The 13,555-nt window shown below is 45.9% G+C and overlaps 1 protein-coding gene across 9 annotated transcripts in view; it reads left to right on the top strand.

Moving 5' to 3' along the window:
• Window positions 1-13,555, top strand: part of ANO1 (anoctamin 1) — a 256,871-nt gene that overhangs the window by 230,550 nt on the left and 12,766 nt on the right. For all 9 annotated transcript variants that reach the window (XM_060262257.1, XM_060262253.1, XM_060262256.1 and 6 more), the window contains 2 exons: window positions 5,624-5,676; window positions 9,442-9,626. In XM_060262257.1, the coding sequence (XP_060118240.1) occupies window positions 5,624-5,676; window positions 9,442-9,626 (238 nt within the window). The remainder of the gene's footprint in view (window positions 1-5,623; window positions 5,677-9,441; window positions 9,627-13,555) is intronic.

Genomic DNA, 13,555 nt, shown 5'->3' with positions numbered 1-13,555 from the left:
GGTGGAGGGGGGTGGAGAGGGAAACGTCTTCTCATAGGGTATAATGGGGAATTGATCTGGAGGTTTCGGGGGCTCTGGGGGAGCTGTTTTTTGAGGTAGAGGCACCAAATTTTCAATATAGTATCTAGTGCCTCTCCCCAAAGTATCCCCCAAATTTCAAAACGATTGGACCAGGGGGTCCAATTCTATGAGCCCAAAAAGAAGGTGCCCTTATCCTTCATTATTTCCTATGGAAGGAAGACATTTAAAAAGGTGTGCTGTCCCTTTAAATGTGATGGCCAGAACTCTCTTGGAGTTCAATTATGCTTGTCACACTCTTGTTCCTGGCTCCGCCCCAATGTCTCCTGGCTCCACCCCCAAAGTCTCCTGGCTCCACCCCCAAAGTCCCCAGATATTTCTTGAATTGGACTTGGCAACCCTACCTCAAGGGCTTTTTTAATTTCTAAATTGGCTTTGCGGTGAGCTCTCTCAATCGCCTGTGGATCCCAAGCCCCACACCATACCTGTCACGGGATCATGGCCGACCACACAATCACAACCTGAGGCCAACGACTCCTATTGACTCGAAAGTCATCCTTGGCCTGCAGCACAAGGGTTTTACCCTTGAGCAAGCCTAGATCATGTCCTCCCAAATGTATCACCACAACATGTGGTGGCAAAACATGAATGTTTTCAAAAAGCAAGGGCAACAGGCCCGACCAATGGAGACCCCGCTGTCCACACCACTCTATTGTAGCCTACTTGCTGAGCACCAGCTGTGACCCGGCCGAAGTCCTCCTGGCCCTATGGGCAGTCCAGAACACGAAGCTGTGCCCATATATGAGAATGCGTTGTCTCTCCCAATGGACAACAGCACCTGAGAAAAGAAGAAACAGTGAATAACCACACCCTCAATAACGTGATGCCAGTTACTGCAGCACCAGAGGGCGGACATAGCCTTTATAGGCCGAGAAACGCCACCTACCAAGCTTCTGAATGGACGGTGGGGAGTACCTCAGAGCTGCCGCTGTAGAAGCCGCCCCTTGTGGAAAGAATGAGTGCCAAAATTAACCTCCGCCAGGCCAAGCCTGGCGAGAGCTTTGACAGTCAGAGACCAAAACTGATGTTTCGTCAGGGGACTACCGTCCCCATGCCGAAACAACAGACCAGCCCCAGAACTGCAGGCAGCTAGATAGCGCGTTAAAGCCACTACAGGACACAGTTCCCCCTTGGAACAGGCGCCCAAACTAATAGTGTTCCCCCGCTGCAACTGGTCAGTCTTAGAATGACGCACTGTAATATATGCCGCTCCATCAGCAATGCGAATGTCTCAGGCCAATAAGGCCCTTCCAGAAACATCCCCTCTGGACTGAGCTACCAGCTCACTCACCCGGAGAGCCCCCAAAAAATGCCACCAGAGAGGCAGCATGAAAGAGAAGTGTTTCATACTCTGACCGACACACCTGGCCCCAGACTGACAGTAAACCCCTAAGAATTATGGGTAAAATTGGCTGCCTTGCATCTGACCTAACCCCAGCCTCTCTGGCCCACCCTTTGAGTATCTTCCAAATGCAGAAATCACTAGTTAGTTCCTGTAACCCCATGGCTTTACTGGCAAAAGTCAAAGCAGACAACCGGCCCCGAATTGATCAAACTGCCAGGCCCCTGCGCTGCAATGATACGCAATAGTGGAGTAAATGCTCCACTGGAAGAGGCCATTCCATGCTTTAACCTATGGTGCTCCTAAACTTCTCAAACTGGCTCACTGCCCTTGTATATGATTTTCTAGTGCTAGGAGCAATAGCAATACTTATCGCTCTGCTGGCCTCGACCCGCCAATTGTCCAAATCTCCAGGGGCATCCTTGTAGGAAGAAGATCTGCATCTGGGGCAAGCTGACGAAACCTCTGCATCTGTTTGTGTGAGAGAGTGTCAGCCACCCCATTATCCACCCCAGGCACATGCCTGGCAAAAAATAAAATATTCCACCGCAGGCATTGCAGTGTGAAAGCCCGAACTAACCTCATAACCCTGGGTGATTTAGAAGTGAGGGAACTGATGACATGCACCACAGCTAAATTGTCACACCAACAGTGGACTGTGTGGTCCGCCAACTCATTTCCCCACAACCAAACAACTACCAAGATGGGGAAGAACTCTAAGAAGGTCAAGTCCCTGGTCCACCCGGCATCTACCCCTTCCATAGGCCAGTCCTCCGCACACCAGTGTCCGCGAAAATAGATGCCAAATCGCAAGGACCCTGCAGCATCAGATGTAATTTGAAGCTCGGCTTCCAACCTCAAATCCCCCCTCCAGAAGTAGACACCATTAAATTAGGTCAAAAACTCCTGCCACAAGAAAAGGTTCTCCTGTATGCATCTGAAAATCCTAATTCTGTGATGCAGCTGGCGTAGACCAGCCATTGCATTACACAGCCTCCTCAAGAAAGGAAGACCAGGAGTGACCACCCTACAAGCAAAGTTTAGGTGACCCACTAACTGCTGCAACTCCTTCAAGGTTGCCTCCCGCCACAACAAAAACTGGGCAACCAGCCCCTGGAGCCTCAAAATTTTTTCCCCTGGGAAGTGAGAGGTTTGCTGCAAGGAATCTAGTTCAACACCTCACAATTTCAATTGCTGGGTAGGGCCCTCTGTCTTCTCATGGGCTAGGGGGACATCCAATTCCTCAGACTGCACTGTAAAATCCACCAGCAAGCGGGCACACTGGCCGGAGCCCAAGGGGCCGGCAAACAAACAAAAGTAATGCACCACATTGCTTAAACCAGCCCTACAGCACACACCCCATTCTTAAAAAGAGCTAAAGCACTTGAACACAGCACAAGAAACAGAGCACCCCATGGGCAAGGCCCTATCCATGTAAAACTGCCCATCAAATTGGAAACCCAGCAATTCAAAATCCAAAGGATGAACAGGGAGAAGGTGAAAGGCAGGCTTTACATCACAACTCAGCAGCCACCCCACAGCGCCTCACCTTGTGAACCGCTGCATCAAAAGATGTGTACCGCACGGTACACAATACCTCTAATATGGCCTCTAATATACCTCTAATCGTTCACCAACTCCCCATGAGGACAAGATAAATGGTGGATCAATCTAAACTCCCCTGGGGTCTTTTTAGGCACAATGCCCAAAGGAGAGACCCGCAGAGAACTCACAGGAGGTGCAGGAAATGGACCAATCACCCTGCCCTCAGCCAATTCTTTCTGTATTTTTTGTCAAACTATATGTTCCATACCTGTAACTGACTTCAGGTTATTGGCCATAAACGGCCTTCTGGGTCCCTGACAAGGAATTCTGAAGCCAAACTTAAAACCGTTGAACAAGTAAACTCTATCCTCGACCTTAGGATAATTACGGAGCCAGGCCTCAAACACTGTCACCCTTATTGGGCTGGGGCCCTTTTCCAAAAGTCTTATTTGTCCCACCAGAGCCCTGCCTGCGCAGCCTCCTCCTGGGTTTACCCCGGGAACAATTCGTAAAGGAGTGAGACCCTCCGCACAGAGGGCACTTGTGCTTAAACGGGCAGTTTTCCCTTCCACATACCCCCTGCGACCCAAACTCCCAGCAGAGCAAGTGGGGTTGAACCGCCTGCCCCACATTACCATGGGAACCAGAAGCAGTGGCTGTGCGCTGCACAACATGGCCGCTGTCTGACCTATCTCTGAGATTAGGTCTCGCTGGAGACATAACCTGCAGCTACAACTGTGGCTGAATTTGATTCCATTAAAGGGATGGGTTCAAGGCGGTCCTCATCCTGAATTCCTCGTTGTACTGAAGTCAGGCAGGGCCACTAAAGTTGGTGTAGCTCTTGTATATGATATCAAAATACTGGAAAAGGGAAGTGGCCCTCCATGGACGAGACCTGGAAATTATTCCGGCATAAATAATGAAATCAGGCACCCAATTTGTCCAGGTCCTATCAACTTTACGCCGTTTGATTTTCTCCTTTTCCCTATCATCAAGGCCCTCCTTATCCTTTTTCTTAAGCTTCCTGTAGAGCAGAGAAAATGGTCCACAAATTCACCCTTTAATATTTTATCCTTGGTGACTGGCAAAAAGTGATCCCCTAAGGGAAGAGCCAGATCACCAAAAGATAAGGCCTTAGCAGGCACCAAAGAATAAAATGGGCCCCAGGGATAAGGGAAACCCCAGCCACCGCAAGGGGCTGAGGATAGTCCAGGAAACTGGCCAGGCAGGCCACCCCAAGACGCTAGAGGGTTAGCCGAATTAAAACCCCAAGCCCAAGGCTGAGGATTAGTAAACACTGTAGACTGGCTCTTGGCCACAGGCCCAAATGTATCTGACTGCCCCCACGGCCCCCAGGGCCAAGCTACATTAGTGCGTTGTACAGACTCGCCCCTACCAAACTGCACACCTTGCCGGGCATCCACATCAGGAACTTCCACCGATAGAGGTGACGTTCCATCCTTCTCAACAGGGCCGGACCTGCTCTCAAGAGAAGACAAGCAGTTAAGAATCTCTTCTTGCAACCGTTTCCTATCAGCAGCCTTGACAGCTTTGGATGAAACGCCCTTCTTACCCCCAATCTCTGTGATATGGGGCTTGCCACAAGAACCCTTCAAAGCAGCCAACCTAGCTAATACAGACTGCTCAAAGGAGTCATCCTCATCCTCAGACGACATAGGCTGAGGCGCCAGGTGTTTATAAGAAACTGGCCGGCGAGGCTGGGATTTTGGTGCAGGGCTCTTGCCCTTTGATTTTCCTTGCCCCTTAGGCATGTCTAGCAAGCCCAATATATAGCCTGCAAAAATCGGGGTGGGGGGTGGCTCTAAGCAGAGATTAACAAAAAATGGCCGCCACCCTGCTTAGCAACAGGGTAGTAATAAGCAGGGAAAATGGCCACCGCCCTGCCCAGCAACAGTGCAGACCACCCCAACAATAGGACGGGGGGAATGAAGAGGGCCCCAAAGCTAGACCCCCTAAACGATCCACCCAGCAACAGTGCAGACTACCCCAACAATCAGGATGGGGGGACTGAGGAACGCCCCAAAACTAGACCCAATATTCCCAGTTACAGAGGGGGAACAACCCCCAGGAAAAGGCAGAGAAAAAACGCTGGCTGAGCTAAAAAATCCAGCCAGCAGCAAACCACCATGCCAAAAAGCACTCCCACCGCCTCCACACGGCCGAAAACCAGGTGATCGCCATCCCTCGATGCTCAAAAGCGGCCGCGGCCACCAGCAAAACGCCGCCACTGAGCTATAGTCCCTTCCTCTGAAGCTCAGTCGAGGGATCGGCACCGCTGCTTGCTGCAGCACGAAAACCAACACGTCGAAAGGCCCCGTGCCGGGCAGGACAGGAGGAGCTCATCCAAGCTCTCCGCTCCCCGAGCATGAGGCAAAGACTGGGAGACAGAAGCGGAGACAGCCGTTAAGGCGTGCCTGCTCCGCCCTCACCTCCCATAATGCCCTGCCCGCTCCTCCTCCTTACGAAGAGGCAAAACGGCCCCCGGAGACAAGGCTGTGCAGCCTGCCTCTGGCTGGGAGCCGCATTTTCATAAAAATATTGGGATCGTGTCTGCAGAAGCTGTAACATGCAATCTAATTATAGTTATCAACAGTTATTGTACAATTCAAAAAATCTTTAATTTTTGTCTTCTCCTAGGAATATGGTATAATATCCTCAGAGGTGTAGGAAAACTTGCTGTGATAATAAATGTAAGTAATTCTTGCAAATGATATTGACCACATTGTTTCACGTTTTCTGTTTTGAGAATTACATTGAAGACAGTTTTTATAATGAAAATAAATTGTATGTTGATGTTCTCTGAGAAGGCTTGGGAAAATCACTAGCTCTCAAACTCCTCCCCTTATGAAGCTAAACCCCACTCTGAGTAAGCAGGAAGAAAGGCAGGACAAAAATGAATAAACAACCCAGTTATAAAGGCAAATGTAAATGAACCCCAAGTTTTTCATGAAGCAGATCCTCTTTGGAAAAAATGGGCAGCTGCTACAGGAGGTGTCAAATGCTTCCAAACACTCAATCCAGTCTGTGTGCTTCTTCATTGCAGAGTGCTAACTTTTATCCTTCCAAGCAGTATAATTCAAGGCAGATGTTCCCTTTCTCTTTTTTCTTCCGCTCCATTTTTGTCCCTTATGTATTTCCTGTTGTTCAGTATTGCTCCCAGTAGTCCCTTTAACTGTGACAAATGGTTTTGTTCCTTTGAGTCATCCTGTCTTCCTTTTGCTTTCATGGGAAAAAACCTTCAAAGATCAAGGTAGAATCCACAGCCCTTAAAAACTATAATACTTCAACCACATCTCTAAGTAGCTTTATTAAAGTGTTGGTCTTGTAAGCCAGAGTAAGGACCACCCAGTACATCCATGACTGCCAGCTGCAATAGAGTGACCAACCCTGTCTCATCCCTACTGCACTCAAGCACCATAGCTGTAGCAGGAATTTTCCTACTAGTCCAACTGCACCCACTTCTACAAGCTAACCAAAATGCATTCACAGCTTGTCTTTGCCTTGGCACTATAACCACAACTTTGGTAGCCCTATGTGCAATCACTCAGAAGAACATTTAAAAATATTATTGCCTTTTCTCCATCAAGTCAGCTACGCCTAATAATATTAACCACTGGCATAAACCAACCAACTAGCATTCCTGTATGCCTTCACCATTTATCATTTCATTTAGAGAAGGAAACACTACAGCTGTTATAATCTTTTTTCATTATAAATATCTAGGCTGAGCAGGCATTTTAGAGGCATAGAAGCAATCACAATGTCAGGCAGTGCTATTTGTAAATCAGCATCAGCCCCCTTAGATCCAAATCAGATCTGTTTTTCCCTATAAACTTCTAAGACCCTGTCAAATGAGGCATTTGATTCAACCTTTTGAAGTGTGTATCATTCACATTATTGAACTGACATCAGCTAATTCCCAAGGAGTATTCATTGCCCCCCATTTATGATGAGAGCACAAGAAGTCTAGGGAGAGAACAGGAACATTTCCCCACTTCTCTCAATACAGTGACACGACTTTCAGCAATACATTAATACCATTGCCTCCTTTCTTAGAAACAATACAATGGCAAATGAAAAGAGCAAAAGTGTCAGTCTCAGTTTCCCTTCCCTTTCTCCCTTAGCTCCTCCTGAGATCCAGTTTGGTGTAGTGGTTAAGAGCAGCAGACTCTAATCTGGAGAACCAGCTTTGATTCCCCACTCTTCCACATGAAGCCAGCTGGGTGACTTTGGGTCAGTCACAGTTCTCTCAGAGCTCACTCAGCCTAACCTACCTCACAGAGTGTCTGTTATGGGGAGAGGAAGGGAAGGCAATTCTAGGGCTACAGAAAACAATTCCACATCATCCTCTATACGATAGGCCTTCAAATACTTGAAGATGGTGATAATATCACCTCTCAGCTGCCTCCTCTCCAGGCTAAACATCCCCAGCTCCTTCAACCTTTCCTCATAGGACTTGGTCTCCAGACCCCTCACCATCTTCGTCGTCCTTCTCTGGACCCGTGCCAACTTGTCTATATCCTTCTTAAAATGTGGTGCCCAAAACTGAACACAATACTCCAGGTGAGGTCTTACCAGAGCAAAGTAAAGCGATATTATCACATCACGTGATCTGGATACTATACTTCTATTGATACAGCCCCAAATTGCATTTGCCTTTTTAGCCACTGCATCACACTGTTGACTCATGTTCAGGGTATGATCCACTAAGACCTCTAGATCCTTTTCGCACATACTACTGCTAAGACAAGTCTCCTCCATCCTATAACCATGCATTGGATTTTTCCTACTTAAATGCAGAACTTTACATTTATCCCTGTTGAAATTCATATTATTGGTTTTAGCCCAGTTTTCCAGCCTGTCAAGGTCATCCTGTATCCTGTTTCTGTCTTCTACTGTATTTCCAACCCCTCCCAATTTAGTATCATCTGCAAATTTAATAAGCATTCCTGCTATTCCTTCATCCGAATCATTTATAAAGATGTTGAACAGAACAGGTCCCAGGACAGATCCTTGAGGCACTCCACTTGTCACTCCTCTCCAAGAGGTGAGGAACCATTCACAAACACTCTTTGGTGCGATCTGTCAACCAGTTACAGATCCACCTGACGGTAACAGAATCCAAACCACATTTTACCGACTTGTCAACAAGGATAGTATGTGGAACCTTATCAAAAGCCTTACTGAAATCAAGATAAACGATGTCTACAGCATTCCTCTGATCCACCAAGGTAGTCACTTTCTCAAAAAAAGAGATCAGGTTAGTCTGACATGATTTGTTCTTGAGAAACCCATGTTGGCTCTTAGTAATCACATCCATTCTTTCTAAATGTTCCAAGACCAACTGTTTGATGATTTGTACTAAAACTTTTCCAGGCATAGACGTCAAGCTGATGGGTCGGTAGTTAACTGGATCCTCTTTTTTCCCCTTCTTGAAGATGGGGACAACATTCGCCTGCCTCCAATCTTCCGGCACCTCTCCTGTTCTCCAAGAATTCTCAAAAATAATAGCCAGAGGCTCAGAAATTACATCCACAAGCTCTTTTAGAACCCTTGGATGCAATTCATCTGGCCCTGAGGACTTCGTTTCATTTAAAGAAACTAGATGTTTATGTATTACCCCTATGCTGATCCTAGGTTGGAACTTCATACCCTCCTTATATGTTCTGTTTTTGCCATGTTGAGCACCGTTTCCCTCAGAAGAGAAGACTGAGGAAAAGTAGGAATTGAGCAGTTCCGCCCTCTCTTCATTACCAGTTAAAATTCTACTTTCATGCCTTCATGTCCTTGCTCTTTTTCTTACTCTGAACATAAGAAAAGAACCCTTTTTTGTTGCTTTTAGCTTCTTTGGCCTGCCTAAGCTCATACTGAGCTTTAGCTTTCCAAACTTTTTCTCTACAAGCACTGGAGATTTGTTTGTATTCATCCTTGGTTATAAGGCCCTCCTTCCAATTCCTAAAAGAGTCTTTTTTATTTCTCAAGTCTTTAGAGAGCTGTTTATGGAGACAATTCGGCTTCTTTAGAAAACAATAAGTGAGAAGTGGATCAAAATTCCCACCGAGAAATGCAATAATAAAAGAAGGGGGAGACTTTGCATTGGATTCTCCTGACTGTGTTTTCATAAGTAGTCAAAACTAAACATGGATGGAGACTCAGAATGAAAGAATGAGCAACATACCAAATGTCACAATTCTATTGGTAGCAAATCAATTCAATGTGATTACAAAAATAATGATTTTCTGAAAGGCCTGTATTTACCTGAGCACATGGTGTGATTTCAATTCCTCGTTCAGAATATGCTTTAGTTCTGGAATTCAAACTTCTGTGCTGTAAGGAGCAGCTCTGGAATTCTGGTAATATGATGCAAACCAACCTGAGCATTACTGGGGAAGAAAGAGTTGAATCTGTCATGCAGTGCCTGAATTTTGTGCTCATTTTTTACTCTTATGGCTTAGGCATTTGTGATCTCATTCACATCTGACTTCATTCCACGCCTCGTGTACCTGTATATGTACAGTGAAAATGGCACCATGCATGGCTTCGTGAACCATACGCTATCCTATTTTAATGTCAGCGATTTTCAAGAAGGAACAGCTCCAAATGACAATATGGAGCTTGGCTATCCAGTCCAAATATGCAGGTACATAATGTTATTTCTCTTCGTAATACTATTCATTAGGATTTCATTCATACATCTCACATTGACTCTGTGTTTGTATGAAATTCTATGTGACCATACCTCAGTTAATACTACATGGAGCCTCATCACCCAGAATTTTTTTTCTGCACCTTGCTCACTTTCTACTGCTAACCTTCTTCTCAGGCCTCATGATGTTATGCAGCCACTGAGAAATAAGAGATTGTAGGGTTTGTGCTTCTGATGACCATTTTCTGTGATATATGATGAATTTCCCACATGATGCATCAGTACTGCAGGGCTCAGTACTGGGTCCCATGCTCTTTAACTTATTCATAAATGGTTTGGAGTTGGGAGTGAGCAGTGAAGTGGCCAAGTTTGCAGATGACACTAAATTGTTCAGGGTGGTTGGAACCAGAGAGGATTGTGAGGCACTCCAAAGGGATCTGTTGAGGCTGGGTGAGTGGGCGTCAACATGGCAGATGAGGTTTAATGTGGCCAAGTGCGAAGTAATACACATTGGGGCCAAGAATCCCGGTTACAAATACAAGTTGATGGGGTGTGAACTGGCATAGACTGATCAAGAGAGAGATCTTGGGGTCATGGTAGATAACTCACTGAAAATGTCAAGACAGTGTGCGATTGCAATAAAAAAGCCAACGCCATGCTGGGAATTATTAGGAAGGGAATTGAAAACAAATCAGCCAGTATCATAATGCCCCAGTATAAATCAATGGTGCGGTCTCATTTGGAATACTATGTGCAATTCTGGTCACCACACCTCAAAAAGGATATGATAGCATTGGAAAAAGTCCAGAAAAGGGCAACTAGAATGATTAAAGGGTTGGAACACTTTCCCTATGAAGAAAGGTTAAAACACTTGGGGCTTTTTAGCTTGGAGAAACGTCGACTGCGGGATGACATGATAGAGGTTTACAAGATAATGCATGGGATGGAAAAAGTAAAGAAAGAAGTACTTTTCTCCCTTTCTCACAATACAAGAACTTGTGGGCATTCAATGAAATTGCTGAGCAGTCAGGTTAAAACAGATAAAAGGAAGTACTTCTTCACTCAAAGGGTGATTAACATGTGGAATTCACTGCCACAGGAGGTGGTGGCGGCTATAAGCATAGACAGCTTCAAGAGGGGGTTAGATAAAAATATGGAGTAGAGGTCCATCAGTGGCTATTAGCCACAATGTGTGTATATATAATTTTTTTGGCTACTGTGTGACACAGAGTGTTGGACTTGATGAGCCATTGACCTGATCCAACATGGCTTCTCTTATGTTCTTATGTTATGATTTTTGCTGTTTCTCTGCTACAGATTTGGTTTATGCACAGGCTTATTACTATATAAAACTAACAAGTTGTTCAAACAAAAATGGTCCTAATACATTACAAAATATATATGTAGCACTCCAAATACATTAATGGATTTGTGTAGAAAAATGAGAGTGCACGAGAAGTATTCATGGTTTAACATTTCAACAGATATGGCTGCTTCTTCCCTTTAGCTTCTACGAATTTCTTCCTATGGGCAAACTTAATAATTATTACTAATACTACAGATTAGACACTGGATTACTGGACTATTGCAAATAATCTTTAAAACTTTGGTGGTTTCCACATGGCAACAGGTTTGTGCATGGCTTTAAATAGCTGGTGGAAAGCAGGTGATGCACATGCCTATCCTGTGAGCAGCAAATTCACTGCTTGCAGGGCAGGAGCGGGCAGCCCCCCACTCTTTTCAAGCAGGAGCTGTGGACAGTTGTTTGGGGCAGGGGTTTTCTGGGAGGAGCCTGAAAAATTGAGGGATCACCCACCACCACCTGGGGATGGGCATCCCCTCCCATGTCAGTTAATACACTGTAGGAAAAAAATTGTTCAATGTCTGTAGATTAAAAACAACTACAACAAAATGACGCACCATGGCTTGTTGGACTTATTCAGGCTAGGCCCACTGCAATAGTTTATAAGCTACATTATTCATGTAAACACAACTCAGAATCAAAAGTTTGTATAATACAAGGATGAAACTAGTAAATTTTAATAGTTGGCTAAAATAGCAATATGCTTACTGTAAGAAAAGATCAGAACCCAGTCAGTCAAAAGTCTCAGGACTCAATCATGGTGTTTAGTGCCCATGAACTGAATATTACCACTGTTTCTGTAGTCTTCATATCAGACTCTGAAAGGAGATTCACCAGATGGTAATCCATAGAACAGGCTGGAAAAATAGCCATAAGCAGAGCTAACATATTAGCTTTTTGCTCAGTACATCTTATAGGAAAACAGAAAATGTATAATAGATTGAACAAACTGAGCTCCACAGTGGCACCGCCTCTGCATGATGAGATTCCTCATAAACAGAGTGCATTAAATCAGTCTAAGGAAAACAGTTTATGATAAATAGTTTAGTTTAGTTTATTTACGATTTATATCCCGCCCTTCCCACCAAAGTGGCTCAGGGCGGCTTACAGCATATAAAATCTAACATAAAAATATTAAATTTAAACATTTGACACAGTTAAAACATTAAAAAAAGCATAACAGCAGTCTAATAAAACTACACTCAGTTTTCAGCGCCGGTTAGTTATAAGCCAGCTGGAAGAGGGCTGTCTTGCAGGCCCTGCGGAACTGGGCAAGGTCCCGCAGGGCCCTCACCTCTTCCGGCAGCTGGTTCCACCAGGAAGGGGCCATTACAGAGAAGGCCCTGTCCCTGGTAGATTTCAGGCAGGCTTCCTTTGGCCTGGGGACAACGAGAAGATTTTGGGTTCCCGACTCAGTACTCTCTGGGGAACATGTGGGATGGTATAAGTATTCATTGTGAGGGAATGTATAGGAACTGTGAGATGGTATAAGTATTCATTGTGAGGGGAAAAAACAGGCATAAAACCAAGATAATGTGACAAGCAGAGTAGCTTAACATCAGCTACAAGTAGGCATGGGCACAGACCAAGAAAGCCTGGTTTGGTCTTAGGTTAGGGCCGGATCTAGAGGGAGGCATAGGGGGTAGCTTGCCCCTGGTGCCACCTGGGGGGGTGCCAAATTGGGCACTCACGGGGGGAGGAGCAAACCAGCATCCCTGCATCCCCGATCTACCTCCCTCCCCATTTAAAGACCCCAGCTGGCCAGCGTGGTCTTTAAATGGGGAGGGAGACAAATCTGCTGCTTCTTTCACCACCTCTGTGGCTCACGAGGCACAGAGGCGCTAAACAAGCAGCCTCGCTTCCCAGATCCACCTCCCCCCCCATTTAAAGACCCTGCTGGCCAGGTGGCCGGCAGATCTTTAAATGGGGAGGGAGGCAGATCTACTGCTTCTTTCCTTGCCTCTTCGCCTGGAAAGAGAGAGAGGCAAAGCAACCACACGTTCCAGATCTATCCCCCTCCCAATGTAAAAACCCCGCCAGCAATCTTTAAATGGGGAGCGAGGCAAATCTGCTGCTTCTTTCACTACAAGATGCAGAGGCAGTGAAAGAAGCAGCCCCACTTCCCAGATCTGCCTCCTTCCTATTTAAAATCTTTACCCGCCAGGGTCTTTAAATGGGGAGAGATGCAGATCTGCTGCTCCCCCCCCCCCATCTCTCCGCCTATCAGAGAGGCAGTGAAAGCAGCCCTGCATCCCGAATCTGTCTCCCTCTCCATTTAAAGACCATAGCTGGCGAAGTCTTTAAAGTGGGGAGAAGGCAGATTGGTTGCTTTTCAGCCCTTTCCTCAAGGCAAAAAGTTGTGAAAGCAGCACCAAGGTTCCCCCTGGGTGGGGGGAGGCAGCACTCTACAACTGGTGCTGCCCCGCACACCATTTTTTGATTGGGGGCACATTTTTTACTCTTGACCCCACTCAAAAAATCTGTAGATCCAGCTCAGTCTGAGGCTCATGAAGCAGACAGCCCCAAACTGAACCCCTGAACAAAATACTTGCCCAAATTC

Source organism: Heteronotia binoei, chromosome 21 (assembly GCF_032191835.1).
Source record: "Heteronotia binoei isolate CCM8104 ecotype False Entrance Well chromosome 21, APGP_CSIRO_Hbin_v1, whole genome shotgun sequence".
NCBI classification, from domain to species: Eukaryota; Metazoa; Chordata; class Lepidosauria; order Squamata; family Gekkonidae; genus Heteronotia; species Heteronotia binoei.
The sequence above is the reverse complement of the archived record's forward strand: the minus strand, read 5'-3'. Positions and strand labels throughout refer to the sequence as shown.